This window comes from Dama dama, chromosome 5 (assembly GCF_033118175.1).
Source record: "Dama dama isolate Ldn47 chromosome 5, ASM3311817v1, whole genome shotgun sequence".
NCBI lineage: Eukaryota > Metazoa > Chordata > Mammalia > Artiodactyla > Cervidae > Dama > Dama dama.
The window spans coordinates 87,191,771-87,206,884 of NC_083685.1; the positions used below are offsets into that span (position 1 = coordinate 87,191,771).

Consider the following 15,114-nt stretch of genomic DNA (forward strand, 5'->3'; position numbering starts at 1 on the left):
AAGACCTACATTTATTATACAGTTATTATTTTTCATGCTTTTGAAGGCAGCAGGGTGGGAAAGGAAAAGCTTAGACTTTGGAATGAGTTAGAGCTGAATTCAATTCCTGCTCTCCATGCCCTTGGTTCAACAGTTGTAAAAAGAGGGTAAAAATACCACACACACACACACACCCGCCCACCTGCAAGGTTGGAATGAGAAGTTAAATATGTGTCTGGTTCGGTTGCCTGGCATATAGAAATATTCAGGAAATCTTAGTTCCCTTCTCCTCTTCCCTATTTTGATGTGTTTCATCTAGGTGCCAGGGCACTGTACTAAGATATAGAGGCAAAAATGTGAATGAGATGTGGTCTCTGTCCTCAAAGGGCTCACGTCCAAAAGGAAAGGCTGGACACACACAGTGACAAGGTGCTATACAAAGGCTATGATGGAGCTATCGATCCAGTCACCTAGGAGGCAATGTTTCAGCTAGGACTTGAGGCAAGGGCAGAACTTCACAGAGTTGGTCAAGAAGCGGGTGGGGGGGGATTTCAAGCAGTGTAGGAAACGCACGGCATCCATGTGCCAAAAAGAAAGTCCGCGATCACTTGGGATCACCAGCCACCCCTGTGTCTGCCTCTGGATTTCTGTGCCAAGACCCCTGGGGCCCATGCAGGATACCTTTCCTCTCCGTGAAGAGGTGGCCCATCTGAAGAATTAACAGGAGAAGCCATGGCAGAGAAGATGCTCGGGCAACCAAAAGCTGCATGTGCACATTTCAAGGGGGAAGAAAAAAAACAGGAAAGGAAAAGCCCATAACAGGTGAACAAATCAGAAACATAAAAGGTCTCAAAGGTTTCTACAGGACAGAGCTTTGTGCCAGCCCAGGGCTATGACGCTGGGAGATGTCTGGCTGCTTCATCAGTCATTTCACTGAACTCACAAGCTCCCCCCACCTTGGCCGGGAAATGTGTCACCGTGGCCCTCCTCCCAGGACTACTGGGACCAGACTGAATCCCCGGTAAATGAGCCTCTGTCAGGGGCCTCACAAAACTGGCAGATTCGGAACCTTCCCTCAAAGCCAGCAACAGATGTCTTCAAGGAACCAAATCCATAGCAGAATTTTAGCAAAACCCAACCTCAGGAGTTTCTTCCCCAAGTGAATGAGACACGCCAAGGCAGAACATTTTAAAAAGCTAGGGACTTCCCTGGCAGTCCAGTGGTTAAGACGTCGCCTTCCAATGTAGGGAGTACAGGTTAGATTCCTGGTCAAGGAGCTGAGATCCCAGGAGCCTCAGGACGAAAAACCCCACCAAAACACAAAACAGAAGCAACACTGTAACACATCCAATAAAGACGTTAATTGATTAATTAAAAAGCTGAATGAAAGTGTCCAAAAGTGCCCAGGGGTTAGTGGAAGACCTTGAACCTGCCCAGGAGGGAAGAAAGACATCATCAGCTAACTGTGAGACTGGCAGACTTGGAGTCTCGGGTCCTCGGAAGTCACTCTCCTCCCTCCTGCCCATCCAGGGAGGCTGTGCTTGGTGGACTGCGGTCAGGGGTGAGCAGCAGACTCCCCCAGGGAAGTGGCTAAGATGGGGACACCGGAACTTCCTAAAAGGCAGGGCTGCCCCTGCTGGGCCCAATCTGCTAGAGACCCAGGACTGCTCCCAGCAGCTCAACACACATACTCATCTACACACCGCACACAGGCAAAACACCAACTACACACCAGGTCCAGTGCTGCCGATATCCACCCACACATCAACACACTTGTTGGCACCCACCACCGGCTAAATGCAAATGGTCCACCCAAGTAGAGCATACACACCATCCCTCTATCCTACACACAACACACATACTCAAATAGCCACAGTGCAGCATCTGCAAAAATAAACCCACAGCCACCAGATACACCGAGATGCCCGTTCACACGTACACACGCACATCCTACCCACTCTCAGCGCCTGACGCCCCACTCACACACTTGCTCAAAGGCCCACATTAGACAGCGGCTTCGGGTTCTCTACAGTCCACCCGACACAGTGAGACGTGGCCTCACACTCATCCACACACGGCCCACAGACACGCAATGTTGCTACTCCACGTCTCTCCCGCCAGCTCCGCACAACCCGGCACATCTGTGCAGCGCATCCCCCACCCGGCCGGCTCTGGCAAGAGGCTTCCCTCTCGGTGTGCAGCGGCCACAGTGGCCAGGAATTAAAATGCAGCGAGGAGGAGCTGCGCGCGTCAGCACCGCGTCTCCGGGAGCGCACGGCGCTCGCCGCCGCCGCCCCGCCCGCCCGCCCGGAGCCGCGGGGCCGGCGAGCCGAGGAGCAGGTGCTGGAAACCCAGCCGCGCCAGCGTCGCGCGGCCGCTGCCCAAGTTCGCCCGGGGCCCAGAGGAGGGCCGGGCAGGCGGGAGGCGAGCGCAGCCGGCGCCGCCGCCACCGCGGGGCTGAGAGTCTCGAGAGGAGCCGGGCGCGCGGAGCAGCGAGTCCGGGTCACCCCCAAGAGGAGTAGCCGGGGCTCCGCAGTCCCCAGCTCCTGGAGCACCGGGGCAGGAGAAAGAAGAGGCGAGGGACGACGAGATCGGGCTTTTCTGGAGATTCGAGGCACTTCGCAGAGCCGTGCGGGGCGGGGAGAAGCGACACTTCCCTCTGGCCAGCAGCCCTGAAGGAGCCCGTCGACCGGCAGCCTCCGGCGGGACCCTGAAACGCCCCCAGCCCCGGGCGAGGGCGGTCACATTGCAACGCAGGACGCGGGCGGGGCAGGACTCGGGGGAGCCTAAGCAGGTCTCCGCCGAGCGCATCCAGAGGAGCAGTTAGGAGGGTCCCGGAGGAAAGGGAAAGAGGGCCAGCAGGGCGACCGCTCATCCTGGTACACACCCACCCCACCCGCCCAGCCAGGAGCGGCCGCGCGCCTCTGGGGGCGCTCGTCCCCCGGCACCTTCTCCCCCACCGTGTCCCAGCACCGCGGGCCACCGGCGGGCGGCCCTTGGGGATGTCCGAATCAGGCATGGTGGCCGAGTGGCTGCTCTCCCGAGACCAGCGTAAAAGCTGGGGTTAGGCGGAGCCCGGAGGGACTCAGCTCAGGGTCCCCCGAGGTCCAAGACAAGGGGACGCGGGCGCAGCACCCAGGGACCAGAGAGGCGGCGCCCAGCGGGGCCGCTCCAAAGCTAGTGGCCGGCGTCGGGCATCCTCAGGAGGACTCGGAGCCAGGAGAGCCTGGGAGGCGCTCGGGAAGGCCCGTGCCAGGGGCGGCGGGCCGAGGCGGGCTCGGTCCCGGGCGGACGCCCGCGGAGGCGGCGGTGGCGGCGCCGGGCTGGCATGCCTCGCCACCGGAGCTCCTTTCGGGCGCACGCTTCCCTGGCGCGGGCTGCGCGCGGCGGCTGCCGCTGCTGCTTCCACGGCTGCTGCGGACTTCCATGGCGGCTCCGCCCGGCTGGGGCCGCCGCCGCTGCCGCCAGCCGCGGGCTGAATGAATGAGCCGGAGCGGCGGAGCCGGGCGGCCCGCGGCCGCACTCACCGGCCCGGGACGCTTCCGCATGGCCCGCGAGGAACCGGCGCCAGCGGCGGTGGCGGCGGCCGGGCAGCCCGGGGGCGGCCGGGGCGGCGAGCGCGAGCGGGCGCTGCAGGGGCCGGGGGGCGCCCGCAGGGGGCGGCCGTCGCTGAGCCGCGCTAAACTGCACGGGCTGCGGCACATGTGCGCGGGGCGCGCGGCGCCCGGGGGCTCCTTCCAGCGGCGGGCGCTCTGGGTGCTGGCCTTCTGCACGTCCCTCGGCTTGCTGCTGTCCTGGTCCTCGAACCGCCTGCTCTACTGGCTCAGCTTCCCGTCGCACACGCGTGTGCACCGCGAGTGGAGCCGCCAGCTGCCCTTCCCCGCCGTCACCGTGTGCAACAACAACCCGCTGCGCTTCCCGCGCCTCTCCAAGGGGGACCTCTACTACGCCGGCCACTGGCTCGGGCTGCTGCTGCCCAACCGCACGGCGCGCCCGCTGGTCAGCGAACTGCTGCAGGGGGACGAGCCGCGCCGCCAGTGGTTCCGCAAGCTGGCCGACTTCCGCCTCTTCCTGCCTCCCCGCCACTTCGAGGGCATCAGCGCCGCCTTCATGGACCGCCTGGGCCACCAGCTCGAGGACATGCTGCTCTCCTGCAAGTACCGCGGCGAGCTCTGCGGCCCGCACAACTTCTCCTCCGTGAGTGGCCCTCCGCGCGAACCCGCTCCCTCTGCTCCCCCACTCTCCCCAGCCCCGGGGTCTGGCAGCTCTTCCCCGGCCCGGGGGCTGGACCCCAGGCCCCTGGAGGTGACATCAGCCCAAGAGGCCCCGGGGCAGAACCCAATCTTAGGTCCCCCGCATCTTCTCCAGGTTGTGGGAACTCGGACGTCACTGCAGGAGGAGTCGTCTGGCTCCCTTGTTCCGGCCTCTCTCTTTGCACCCAACCCCCTTCTGGGATACCAGCCCCGCTTCTTCCAGGCCTCACCCCCACCCTCTACCCCAGGATCCACAGAACTCCACGTAGCTACTCTGTGTTTGGGGTGAAGGGATGGGAAGACAGAGAAGCCTGTCTGAAGTGTGGGCTTGTTGTCTTTGGGAAACTCAATAGGAAGCTCTTTAAATATGGGCAGGAATCAGGTAGAGCCCCTAAGCTCGCTGGGGATTCTAAGTAGCTTATGACGAGAGTTCCCAAACACTTCCAATTTGGGAGACTTTGGAAGAAACCCCCAGAATACCAACCAAGGATGAAACTGTACCTAGTTTGGTGGGAGAGGCAGCAGCCCCTTCTGATACTTTTTAAACCGGCTTGTGTCCTAAGCAATCTGGAAATGGAGCCTGGTGGGCACCATGGGGCCCCTTGACCCCACAAGGTGTGAGAATGGGTCTGTCCCTCTAGGGGAGCCAACGCCCTGCAGTGGGGAAAGCAGCGTGGCAGAGATACTGAAGCTGCGCTCAGGGTTTGTAAACGTTTTGTTGTGCTGGTTCTCCCATGCTGGGGTCTGGGTAAGGCAGCTGTCAGACAGAAGGTATCTGCCTTGTGCGGTCTGCCTAGGAGGAGTTGTGATGCCAAGCCTCAGCGTGGCACCAGCCTGTCCAGCCATTCGTGTATAAATGCCCCTTCGGGGGGGTTGGGCTTTGCCACCAGTGCCGGGAATGTTGGTGTGTGCAGTTTGTTCATAATGTTCTGATGGTGATTTTACCAGCTTTAGGCATTCCTCCTGACCGTCTCGTCTCTGACAGTGCTTTTTTAGGATAGTGAAGAGATCCTTTGGTTCCAACAGGTGTTGGCACAGATGCCCATCAGGCCAGGCCTCTGATCGGCTGATTGGCCCAGTCCCGGTCTAGGATGGTGACCCTGGCTTCAGTCTTACTCTCTTTGTTTTGCTTTAAGCCTGTGTTTACGGTAGCTGTGAATTATCCACTCCCAAAATATCCCTGGTTTCCTGAGCTTTTCAGCTTGCTTTAAAAGAATACCTACTTTGTGGTTCCCCCGCCTTAGCAAGCAGGAGGTGCTGTTAACATATGTTTCTAAGTGACTTCGCCCAGACTTCAAATACAATTCTGAGTTCCATCTAACAAAGATAGAGGAAGCAAGGTCATGATCCTTTGTTTACAGTAAGTCCCTTACATACGAATCTTCGAGTTGCGAACTTTCAAAGATGCAAACCTACCTTTGCCTGTCCAATCACATAAGTCAGCTCCTGTGTCTGGAGTACACTCTCATATGTGTGCATCCTCTCCAAGTGGTTGTGAGTTTGTGTACTTAATCCACAGTATTGCATAAAAGACAGTAGTACAGTATCTTTATTTCAAGCCCAGGATGTCTGGAAGTAAGCATAAAAGGGGCAGTGATATAGCTGGTACTACTGTACTTTTCAGGGTACTATGCAGTAAGATTAAAAATATTTTCTGTATTTTTTGTTTGTTTTTTTATGTGTTATTTGTGTGAAAAATATTATAAACCTGTTACAGTATGGTACTATATAGCCAATCGTGTTAGTTGGGCACCTAGGCTGACTTTGTTGGCCTTACAAATGGGACGCATGAACGTGTTCTTGGAACAGAACTTGTTTGTATGTGGGAGCTTATTGTGTTGTTCTTTGGCTGACCACCAGCTAGCAGCCCCTAGAGTTAGACTGAAGTTCAGTGTTACATTCGAGTATCAGCAGCTCCAGTTCCAAGCTATACAACACCTGGAAAACTCAGCACATCTGATGATGGCTTTACAAAGCGTGGCTCGAGGGCTAACCACCAGGATTCACTTTTGACATTTACCACAACCCTGCTTTGGCAGAGTTTTATTCCCATGTTAAAGATGAGGGCTCGGAGATGCTAAAATGCTGTCCAAAGCCCAGAGTCAACAAGCTCAAAGTCCAACTTTGTATACCACGGGATGCACACACAGAAGCCACCTGGAACCTTCCTCTCTGACCCTGGGCCTCTCTTCTATCAGAGGATCCCTGGGTAGGACTCTAGCCCTCAGCCACCTCCAAATCCTGTCCCTTCTGGGAGCGTGGCTGGAAGAGTGGAAACTGGCCCCTTGCAGGCGGATCATAGCCTTGACCACTTGTTAGGGGTCTACAGAGCACATAGTGCTTGCAGAAGTCATCTGACCTCAGCCCCCCTGGCAGGAATGGCCCTGAGTTGATGAAAATCGGGTTCTTCTCACTGGGGCACACCCTTCTGTGACCACCCATACCCTGCCTTCCTGTGTCTGAAGATTTTGCAGGCCCACACCCACCTAAACCAAAGTGCTACTTCCATACCTCCCAAGGTATGTGTTCCTGGGGACTCAAGTGACCCCTAGTGGCTTCATATCATGGCACCATCCTGGGAGTTTTCAGCGCCTTCACATTTCATGCTGTAGTTTTTCTCCAAGGGCCTCAGGATTAAAGATTGCACCCCTCTATCCATGGAGGCCAGAAGCTATTTCAGGGGAGCCCCTAATATACAGTGGGTGGGCCCATTAAGGAATCCTTCCTTTAACCACTCTACCCTGCCCCAAGCCTTGGTCAGCTTTGATGAAGGAACACTATAGTGTGTAGTGGTTAAGAGCATGAACTCTCAGGATGAACTGATGGCTCAAATCCTGGGAGGACCACTTGCTGTGTGCCCTTGGACAGGTGACTTAATCTCTCTGTTCTTTAGTTTCCTACTCCATCTAGTGGTGGTAGCAATAGTACATACACTACATTCTCTGTGATCATGGGCTTCCCAGGTGGCTCAATGGTAAAAGAATCCGCCTGCCAGTGCAGGAGATGTGAGTTCAGCCCTTGGGTGGGGAAGATCCCCTGGAGGAGGGCATGGCAACCCACTCTAGCATTCTTGCCTGGAGAATTCCATGGACATAGAAGCCTGGCGGGCTATAATCCATGGGGTCACAAAGAGTTGGATACAACTGAATGAATGAGCATGCACATAGGTATGTGTGAGATGGGCACTCTTTAGACTGTGCTGGACCCCCATAAAAATGCCACCTTTAAAGGGCATCAGCTTCCTCTCTGGTCTCTGGCCTCCAGCTTATGCTGCCTGCCCTCTGCATCCACCCTTGGTGCTATAGTCAGAGCAGTCTTTCTAAAGTTCCTCTCAGAGCATGGCATCCCATTTCTTCAAACCCGTCAGTGACTCACCTGTCCTAGGCCCTGGTTCCTCAGACCCTGGACCTGGGCCCTGCCCTATCTCTGGCCATGCTGTCTCTGGGACCATGTGCCCAAGCTCTGCTGAGCAGCTGACAACAGCTGGACTGCTTCCTCTGCTACCCTAAGTGTGCCTTCGCCACCCCCAGCTGCTCTGTCTGCCCGGGGGTGCCCAGTCATCCTTCAGCCTCCAGCCCTGGGGTTCCCTCTCTTTTGAAGCCTTGCCTGACCACCCAGCACCTCCGCTCCTCTCCAAACAACTGATGCCTTCCTCTTTTTTGCCCTCTACCCACCCCCCCCCCCCCCCCGTTTAGGTGTCAATCCTCACACGCATAATTGTCACCACACTCCCCCCGCCCCCAACACACCGCCCTGGACTCGAGCAGGAACCAGATCTGATTTCCCTGACATCTCCAGCCCCCAACACAGACCCTGATATGCATATTAAGCACTCAGGAATGGTCTGGGGAGTGAAGACCTTTCCCAGGTAACCCCAAGACTTTTCATTGTTCTCCAGGATTCCTGAGTTAATTTCTCCAGGGAATACCAGGGCAATGCCTTTCTAATGAGGAAATGCCCAGTCAATTCGGGGGCATTTATTACTTTTGGGAGCAGAGGGAGAGAGAGTGAGGATGCCAAGATACCTGGAGTTCCCAAGGCCTAAGTGGCCCAGGTGAGGGATGAGCTTCCTGGGGGACCAGTGGGGAGATGTGCCCCCAAATCTCATTCCATCCTATTGGCCTCAGGCTCCAGAAATAAGCTCAACAGGGGAGATCAGAGAGTTGTGAGGGATATCTGTTGGGTTTTAGTCAGCAGGCCATTCAGGATGTGGTTATGTACAGCTCCTCTGTATCTTTGTCACAGCTGCGAAAGGGTTAATCACTCAGCGGTCAGACAAAGCAGCTCCGCTTCTGAATGTTCCTGTGATTTCCCTGGCATCTGCCGTGGACCTTGGGCTCTGAACACTCTGGCCACTCTGCGCTTTCCTGGGGGCAGGGAGACCAGCCTTCCCCAGTAATTGGACAGGACGCGGAACGATGAGGCCAGGCTCTGTGGGCATGGAGCCTCGGAGGAGGGCCTGAGGATCTGGGAACAGCTGCAGACAGAGGCCAGTCAGGGCCCAATGATAAGAAGCAGTGATGTTCTCTGGGAGAAGGCAAGGGTCCGGGGGAGCGTCCAGGCAGACCTCAGTTTAAGGCTTTGGCTCTGTCCATGTTTAGCTGTGTGCCTCCCTCGCTAAGCCCCTGAAGGCTGGGAAGAAGATGATACATATGCAGTGACCAGCCGCTTCCTGAACAGCATAGGAGCTCACTATTCAAGAGCTGTTGTTATAATTTGATTAAGAGATAGGCACAGTCTTTGTATCTCATGGTAGCAGTTATTAATTATGATCAATATCATTATCATCTCTTATCAGGAGCACTTACCTGAGTGGCGATGTGCTCATTTCCTGGTTCATTCATTCCAACACCCAATGTATACTAAGTGTCAACTGTATGTCATGCTCTGATCTAGCTGCTGGGGATGGAACGTTAAATAAGGCATGGGATGTGTCCTCCGTGAACCTGTGGTGTTGTTGAGGAAAGAGATAACAGCAACAGATGCCAGGAGTCCAGAGGTGCTGCGTGGGCTCAGAAGGAGTACCCAGAGCAGACTAGGGATCTCTATGGGCTTCTGGGAGGAGGTGACGTCTGAGCTGAGTCTGGAGGGATCCATAAGAGTTCCAAGGTAGAGAAGGAGAGAAACAGGGCTTCATGGAGAGGGGCACCTTGTGCACATGGGGAGAACAGAGACATGAAAGGATGAGATTGGACACATCCTTTCTAGGGCTGAGTGTGGCTCAAAGCTGCGCACAGGGCTTGGGGGTTGGGGCTGGATGTGATGAGTCGGGGGAATAGTAACAGTGCACCTATTCAATGGACACAAATTTGGGCAAATTCTGGGAAATGGTGAGGGACAGGGAAGCCAGGTGTGCCGTAGTCCGTGGGGTCGCAAAGAGTCAGACACCACTTGGCAATTAAACAATAGCGACAATGCAAAGGTGTGATGAACACCTGGAGGACACACAAAGTTTTTGAACTCTGTAGCAAAATCTCTGACTTCTTTCATTGCTGGCTATCACACTGACAGAGGGAGATCTCATCCAGTCCCAACCCCCATCCAACTGTCACCGCCTTTCCTAACTCCACCAGGAGAATTCCAGCCTTCCCTGCCCCCTGCCCGCCCCTGCCTAACCCTGACCCCCACCCCCACCCCCCCCATCTGTAGGAGTCAACCCTGAGTGCAGATTTTGGACCGGTCCTCTGTACTAAAGGCCAAGACAACAGCATTTGATTTCATCACACTTTGTCACAGGAAGCAGGCTGGCTGCTGCAAGCCAGCCACAGAAAACAAGAAATCATTTCAGCAACATGTTGTTTAAAATCAGCAAATTCCATTGAAGTGGTGCTAGGCCAGGCAGTCCAATAGTCGTGAAGATGGATGGCTTCTGGGAGGAGTGAAAGATACCTTTGCCTTTACAGAAAGAGGAATAAACGAGCTAATACATATCAAGTGCTTAGAAGAGTTTCTGGAACCCAGTAAGGACTCAATAAATGTGAGCTATTTCCGTTCATACTACTTGCAGTGAGCATTTCGAGCAAAGGACGAAGGCAAATAGTCCCGGGCAGCTGCGATGTACCAGACCCAAGCTGAGCACATTTCACACCATCTCAGTTTTCACAATCACCCTAAAAGGTTGTGTAATCATCGCCGTTTGGCTGATGGGGGACATTCCCCTCTGGGCAGTTTTGTAGTCAAGCTGAAAGTCACAGAGCCAGCAGATAGCAAAGCTGGGATTTGAACCCAAATCCTCAGGACCACAAAGGCATAGCTGGATGAGGAAGGAGCAGGTTTGGTGGGGCAGAGGTTATTCTGGGAAGACCAGTCCAGCCTTTATTCTGCCCTGAGCAGCCTATGTGACGTTGGCCTCTGCAGCTTCCTCTGTGAAATGAGAGCAGGAGCCAAATGACTAATGGGACTTAGCTGCAAAGTTCTCCATCCAAGTGAGCAGTCAGAGGAAAATAGGGTTTAACTGCTGCAGATGGCCCAAGCTCTTCAGCCAACCATTTTGTCTTTTTGCAGAGCTGAAACAGTGATGAAGGGGGGGAAATGTACAAGTTATTGGAGTGCTAGAGACAGGATGGTGATTAAATAGACATTTATACAAGGAACATGAAAAGACTTCCCCCAGTTATGTGACTTCGGGGAAATCAGTTTGGGGAATCAGATGTCAGTTCTGCTCAGGTCTGTAGATATCCAAATGGACCCACATCACACTGATTCTGATAGTGGCTATTTGGGGGCCACTGTGGCTGGTCATGAAGGCATCAATCAGATGTCTGCCCAGTTGAGAAGGGCTGGAGGAATAACCAGACCATTCGGTTTGTGCATCAGTCGCTTTGGTTCTCCTAAGTGATTTGCTGGGATCAGCTATTCAGAGATCCAGTCCACTAATGCACAATGAGCATCTACTGCATGCCACGCACTGGGCCACAAAGATGAGCCCAAACCCACTTTTTTGCAGTAAACTGTCCTGCAAAGGTGAGTGTGCCTCACCATGCAGGAAGGGGGACAGACTCTAGCCCAGGATTTGTATGAAAGTGTCAGTTGCTCAGTTGTGCCCGACTCTTTGAGACCCCATGGGCTATAGACCACCAGGCTCCTCTGTCTAGAATTCTTCAGGCAAGAATGTTGGAGTGGGTTGCCATTCCCTTCTCCAGGGGATCTTTCCGACCCAAGGATTGAACCCGCTTCTCCAGCTTTCCAGGCGTATCCTTTACCATCTGAGCCACTAGGCAAGCACCAGAATTTGTACGGGGTACCTGTTATATAAATAGGTCACATCAATTTCACCAGAATCAAATGACTGTTATGGCACCCATTTTACAGATGAGGAAACTGAGGCTCGGAGAGGTACAAAGTCATAGCTCAGTGGCAGCAGAGTTAAGATGCAACCAAAGATTAGTCCAGCTCAAAAGCTGATATTCTTTTTGATGACACCATTATACCAACTCTCAAAGATGCTGGTGAGAACAAATCTTTCCATAGAAGGTGTCCCACACAGTCAAGCCTTCACTGAAAGTTTCTTTCACTACAAGTTAATACAGCCCCTGGAATTTATCCTGGTTTCCAAGCCCTGTCACCCTGAGAAGGAAAAGCCATTCCTAGGATCCGTGATGGACTTGCAGCCGATGGAAATATTACAGGTCTACGATGGGGAACTTAGGAGTTATGCAGATGTTTTAATATAGCCATAACCTGAACTAAAATCCCATATTCATTCTTTCAAGGACATGGATAACTTTGAAGTCCTGGCTAAGGAGCTATTGCCAAATTGAGTTCCAGCTCAGACCTGTGCTAACGAACAAACAAATGACTCACGCATAATTGGAACATGAATTGTTGGTAAAACAAATAGAGGCCATGAACGTACTGGGGAAGTTTGTTCTCCTGAGCATGTCAAATATCTCCCCTGACACCATTGTTTATACTATTAATTTGCTTAGTAAATTGTTTCCTCTGATTCTGCACACATTTATTGAGCTCTCTGCCAGGTCCTTTTATATTCATTATTTTATTCCAGCCCAACAACGGACCAGACAGGAAAGTATTCCTCTTTCCCTGATACAGATAAAGAAAGTGAGTAGGTTCAGTGACTCACCCAAGGTCACAGACGTAGACTCTGATCTTAGGATTCTAAGGTCAACCCTCCTTTCCCTACGTCACAGTTTTTCCTACAAAGAAATCCCAGTGTAGCTTTGGCTAGATTAACCTGTATTTCTTTTTTTAAAGTGTTTTTTGTTTGTTTTTTAAATTTATCTTTTTTTTTTTTTTTTTGCCGCACTGGGTGTTTGTAGCTGTGTGTGGGCTTTCTCTAGCGGTGGCAAGCAGGGACTACTTACTCTTTAGTTGCGGTGCTCGGTCTTCTCACCGCGGAGGCTTCTCTTGTTGCGGCGCAGAGGCTCTAGAGCGCAGGCTCAGTAGTTGTGGCTCAGGGGCTTAACTGTTGCAAGGCATGTGTGATCTTCCTGGACCGGGGATTGCACCCGTGTCCCCTGCATTGGCAGATGGATTCTTAACCAATTGACCACAGGCACATCCAACCTGCATTTCTAATTAGCAGAGTTTTAGTGATCGGACCTTGGAGAAAGAAATGACAACCCACTCCAGTATTCTCGCCTGGAGAATCCCATACACAGAGGAACCTGGCAGACTACACAGCCCATGGGGTCGCAAGAGTTGGACACGCCTTAGTGACTAAACCAGTCATCATATCTGGATAGGACTGTGTAATATAAATTACCATCTCATCTTATCCTTGCAAGAACGGAGGGTGATTATTGCACTCTATTGCCTGTCTAACTTCAGAGAGGGGAGTGTCTTGCCCAGGGTCACATGACACCGGAACAGAAATCAGCCAGAAACATTGAATGCGGTCCTCCTATGGCCCCTGTATACCTCTTCTTTCCCTAGCAACTTTGTTCCTGGCCAGGGTGGACTTGGGGGCATATTGTCTGCCCTGAAAGATCTTCTTAAGAGAAAGACAGCAGGCATCTGAGTACCTTGCCGAAAAGAATCAGTGCTCAAACAGGCTGCTAAGATGAGGTGTTGGGTTCCTTCTTTGTCTCTGCCCAGAGGCCTACCCTCCTTCCCAGGCAGATTTGTTCTGGCATATGGATGTGGCAATGTGATCTGGCAATTGGCTGTGGATGAATAGAGAAGCTTCTAGGCCCATGCTTCCTAAAAATTAAGCATACTCAGATTCCTGGGCCCATGGCATTGGTCCTGATTTGGTAGGTCTGGAATGGAGCTTGAGATTTGCATTTCTGACAATTCCCCAGGTGATGCAGATGCTGGTAGTCCATGGACCACACTTTGAGGGGCGAGGCTTGGGCTCCATGAATGCTGAGAAGGAGGCATCCATGGGCTTTCTCAGTCATGTCTGACTCACTGGGTCTGTAAGAAAACACACAGAATGGGCATCCTGGAGTGGAGCAAGGAAGGGTACCTGGGGGAGGAGTACTGGGCTCCCCAGTGAACCCCAGAGGAAGTGCGTAACAGGGGCATTGTTGTTCTGGCATCAATGTCACATCACAGCAGGCGTCACACAGGGGCATGCTCCAAGCCAGTGTCAATCAAACCAAATTGCAAAGGCCACGAATAATGGCTGAATAACAGCCCCTCAAAGAGGCCCTCATCCCCAGCACTATGAATATGTTACCTTGCATGGCAAAAGGGACTTTGCAGGTGTGATTAAGTTAAGGACATTAAAAAAATGTTTCTGTATTTATTTATTTAATTTTGGCTGCACCAAATCTTCACTGCTGCAGGTTCTTAACTGCTGGACCACCAGGGAAGACCAAATTAAGGGCTTTGAGATGGAGAGATTATCCTTGACCACCTAGTGGGCCCCATGTAATCACAAAGGTCCTTGTAACAGAGAAGCAGGAGGGTCAGGGTCAGAGAAGATGGAACCATAGAAGCTGAGGTCAGGGAGTCAGAGAGAGATCTGAAGACACGGCACGGGCAACTTTGAGATGGAGGAAGGGGCCGCAACCCAAGGAAAGCAGGTAGCCTCTAGAAGCTAGGAAAGGCAAGGAAACAGGTTCTCCCCCAGGACTTCCAGAAGGAATGCAGCCTTGCTGACACCTTGATTTTAGCTTTCTGACCTAGAACGATACGCTAATAAAATTGCACTGTTTGAAGCTACTAAGATTGTGGTCATTCATTACAGCAGCAACAGAAAATTAACACAGGCATCATTTGTTGTACAAACACTCTCTATTACATCTAGTGGACCAGGCTGAGTAGGTTTGGATCAGGGTCCATCCTAAAACCAAGAAAATGAAAGAATCCGTAGCAATCATGTAACTTGATTCAAAAATAGTCCACATGGGAGTATTTTATCCATGTTTAACATTCATGCCAGATTGGGAATTTGGACTCCAGCAACTAGGAGTACAACTAGAAAAAGTAAGAGGGGTAGGAAGAATGTGACTTCAAGAGTCAGACTCAAATTCAACTCCCAGGACTGCCTAGCATTGACAAGGGGTGGCTATTAGGGTGGGAGGTGCTTATTTTCATTGAGATTCTGTTTCCTTCTTTGTAAAGCAGAGATCACACCTTCCTTGCAGGGCTGTTATGAAACTTAAAGATAATAGAATAATCCATTCAAAAATGATCTCTTGAAAGCCAGGTATGGTCTAGTCCTGGTGGATGAAAGCTGAGCATAGATACAGAAATCACCACCACTGTCTTGAATGTAAAAGCACAGATGTGTTGGTGCTAGATAAAAGTGAAAAGTCACTATCATCTTCATCATCATTATAGTGATGACCCCTCTCACTTCTTTGCAGAAAAAACTTCCAAGCGCTAGAAGAATAGCGTGACCTTCTGTATACTGTTACAATTCTAGCCAGGAATAATTAAGTTCTTTTCATCTGACATCTATATGGGTAGG

At 52.5% G+C, this 15,114-nt stretch overlaps 1 protein-coding gene across 2 annotated transcripts in view; it reads left to right on the forward strand.

The window, feature by feature from the left end:
- Window positions 1-15,114, forward strand: part of ASIC2 (acid sensing ion channel subunit 2) — a 1,201,082-nt gene that overhangs the window by 908,551 nt on the left and 277,417 nt on the right. The window contains exon 1 of one of the 2 annotated variants that reach the window (XM_061140982.1): window positions 3,463-4,176. The exons of the other annotated variant lie outside the window; for it this stretch is intronic. Coding sequence (XP_060996965.1) covers window positions 3,463-4,176 — 714 coding nt within the window. Of the gene's footprint in view, window positions 1-3,462; window positions 4,177-15,114 lie in introns of those variants that run through there. 2 annotated transcript variants of the gene reach the window in all.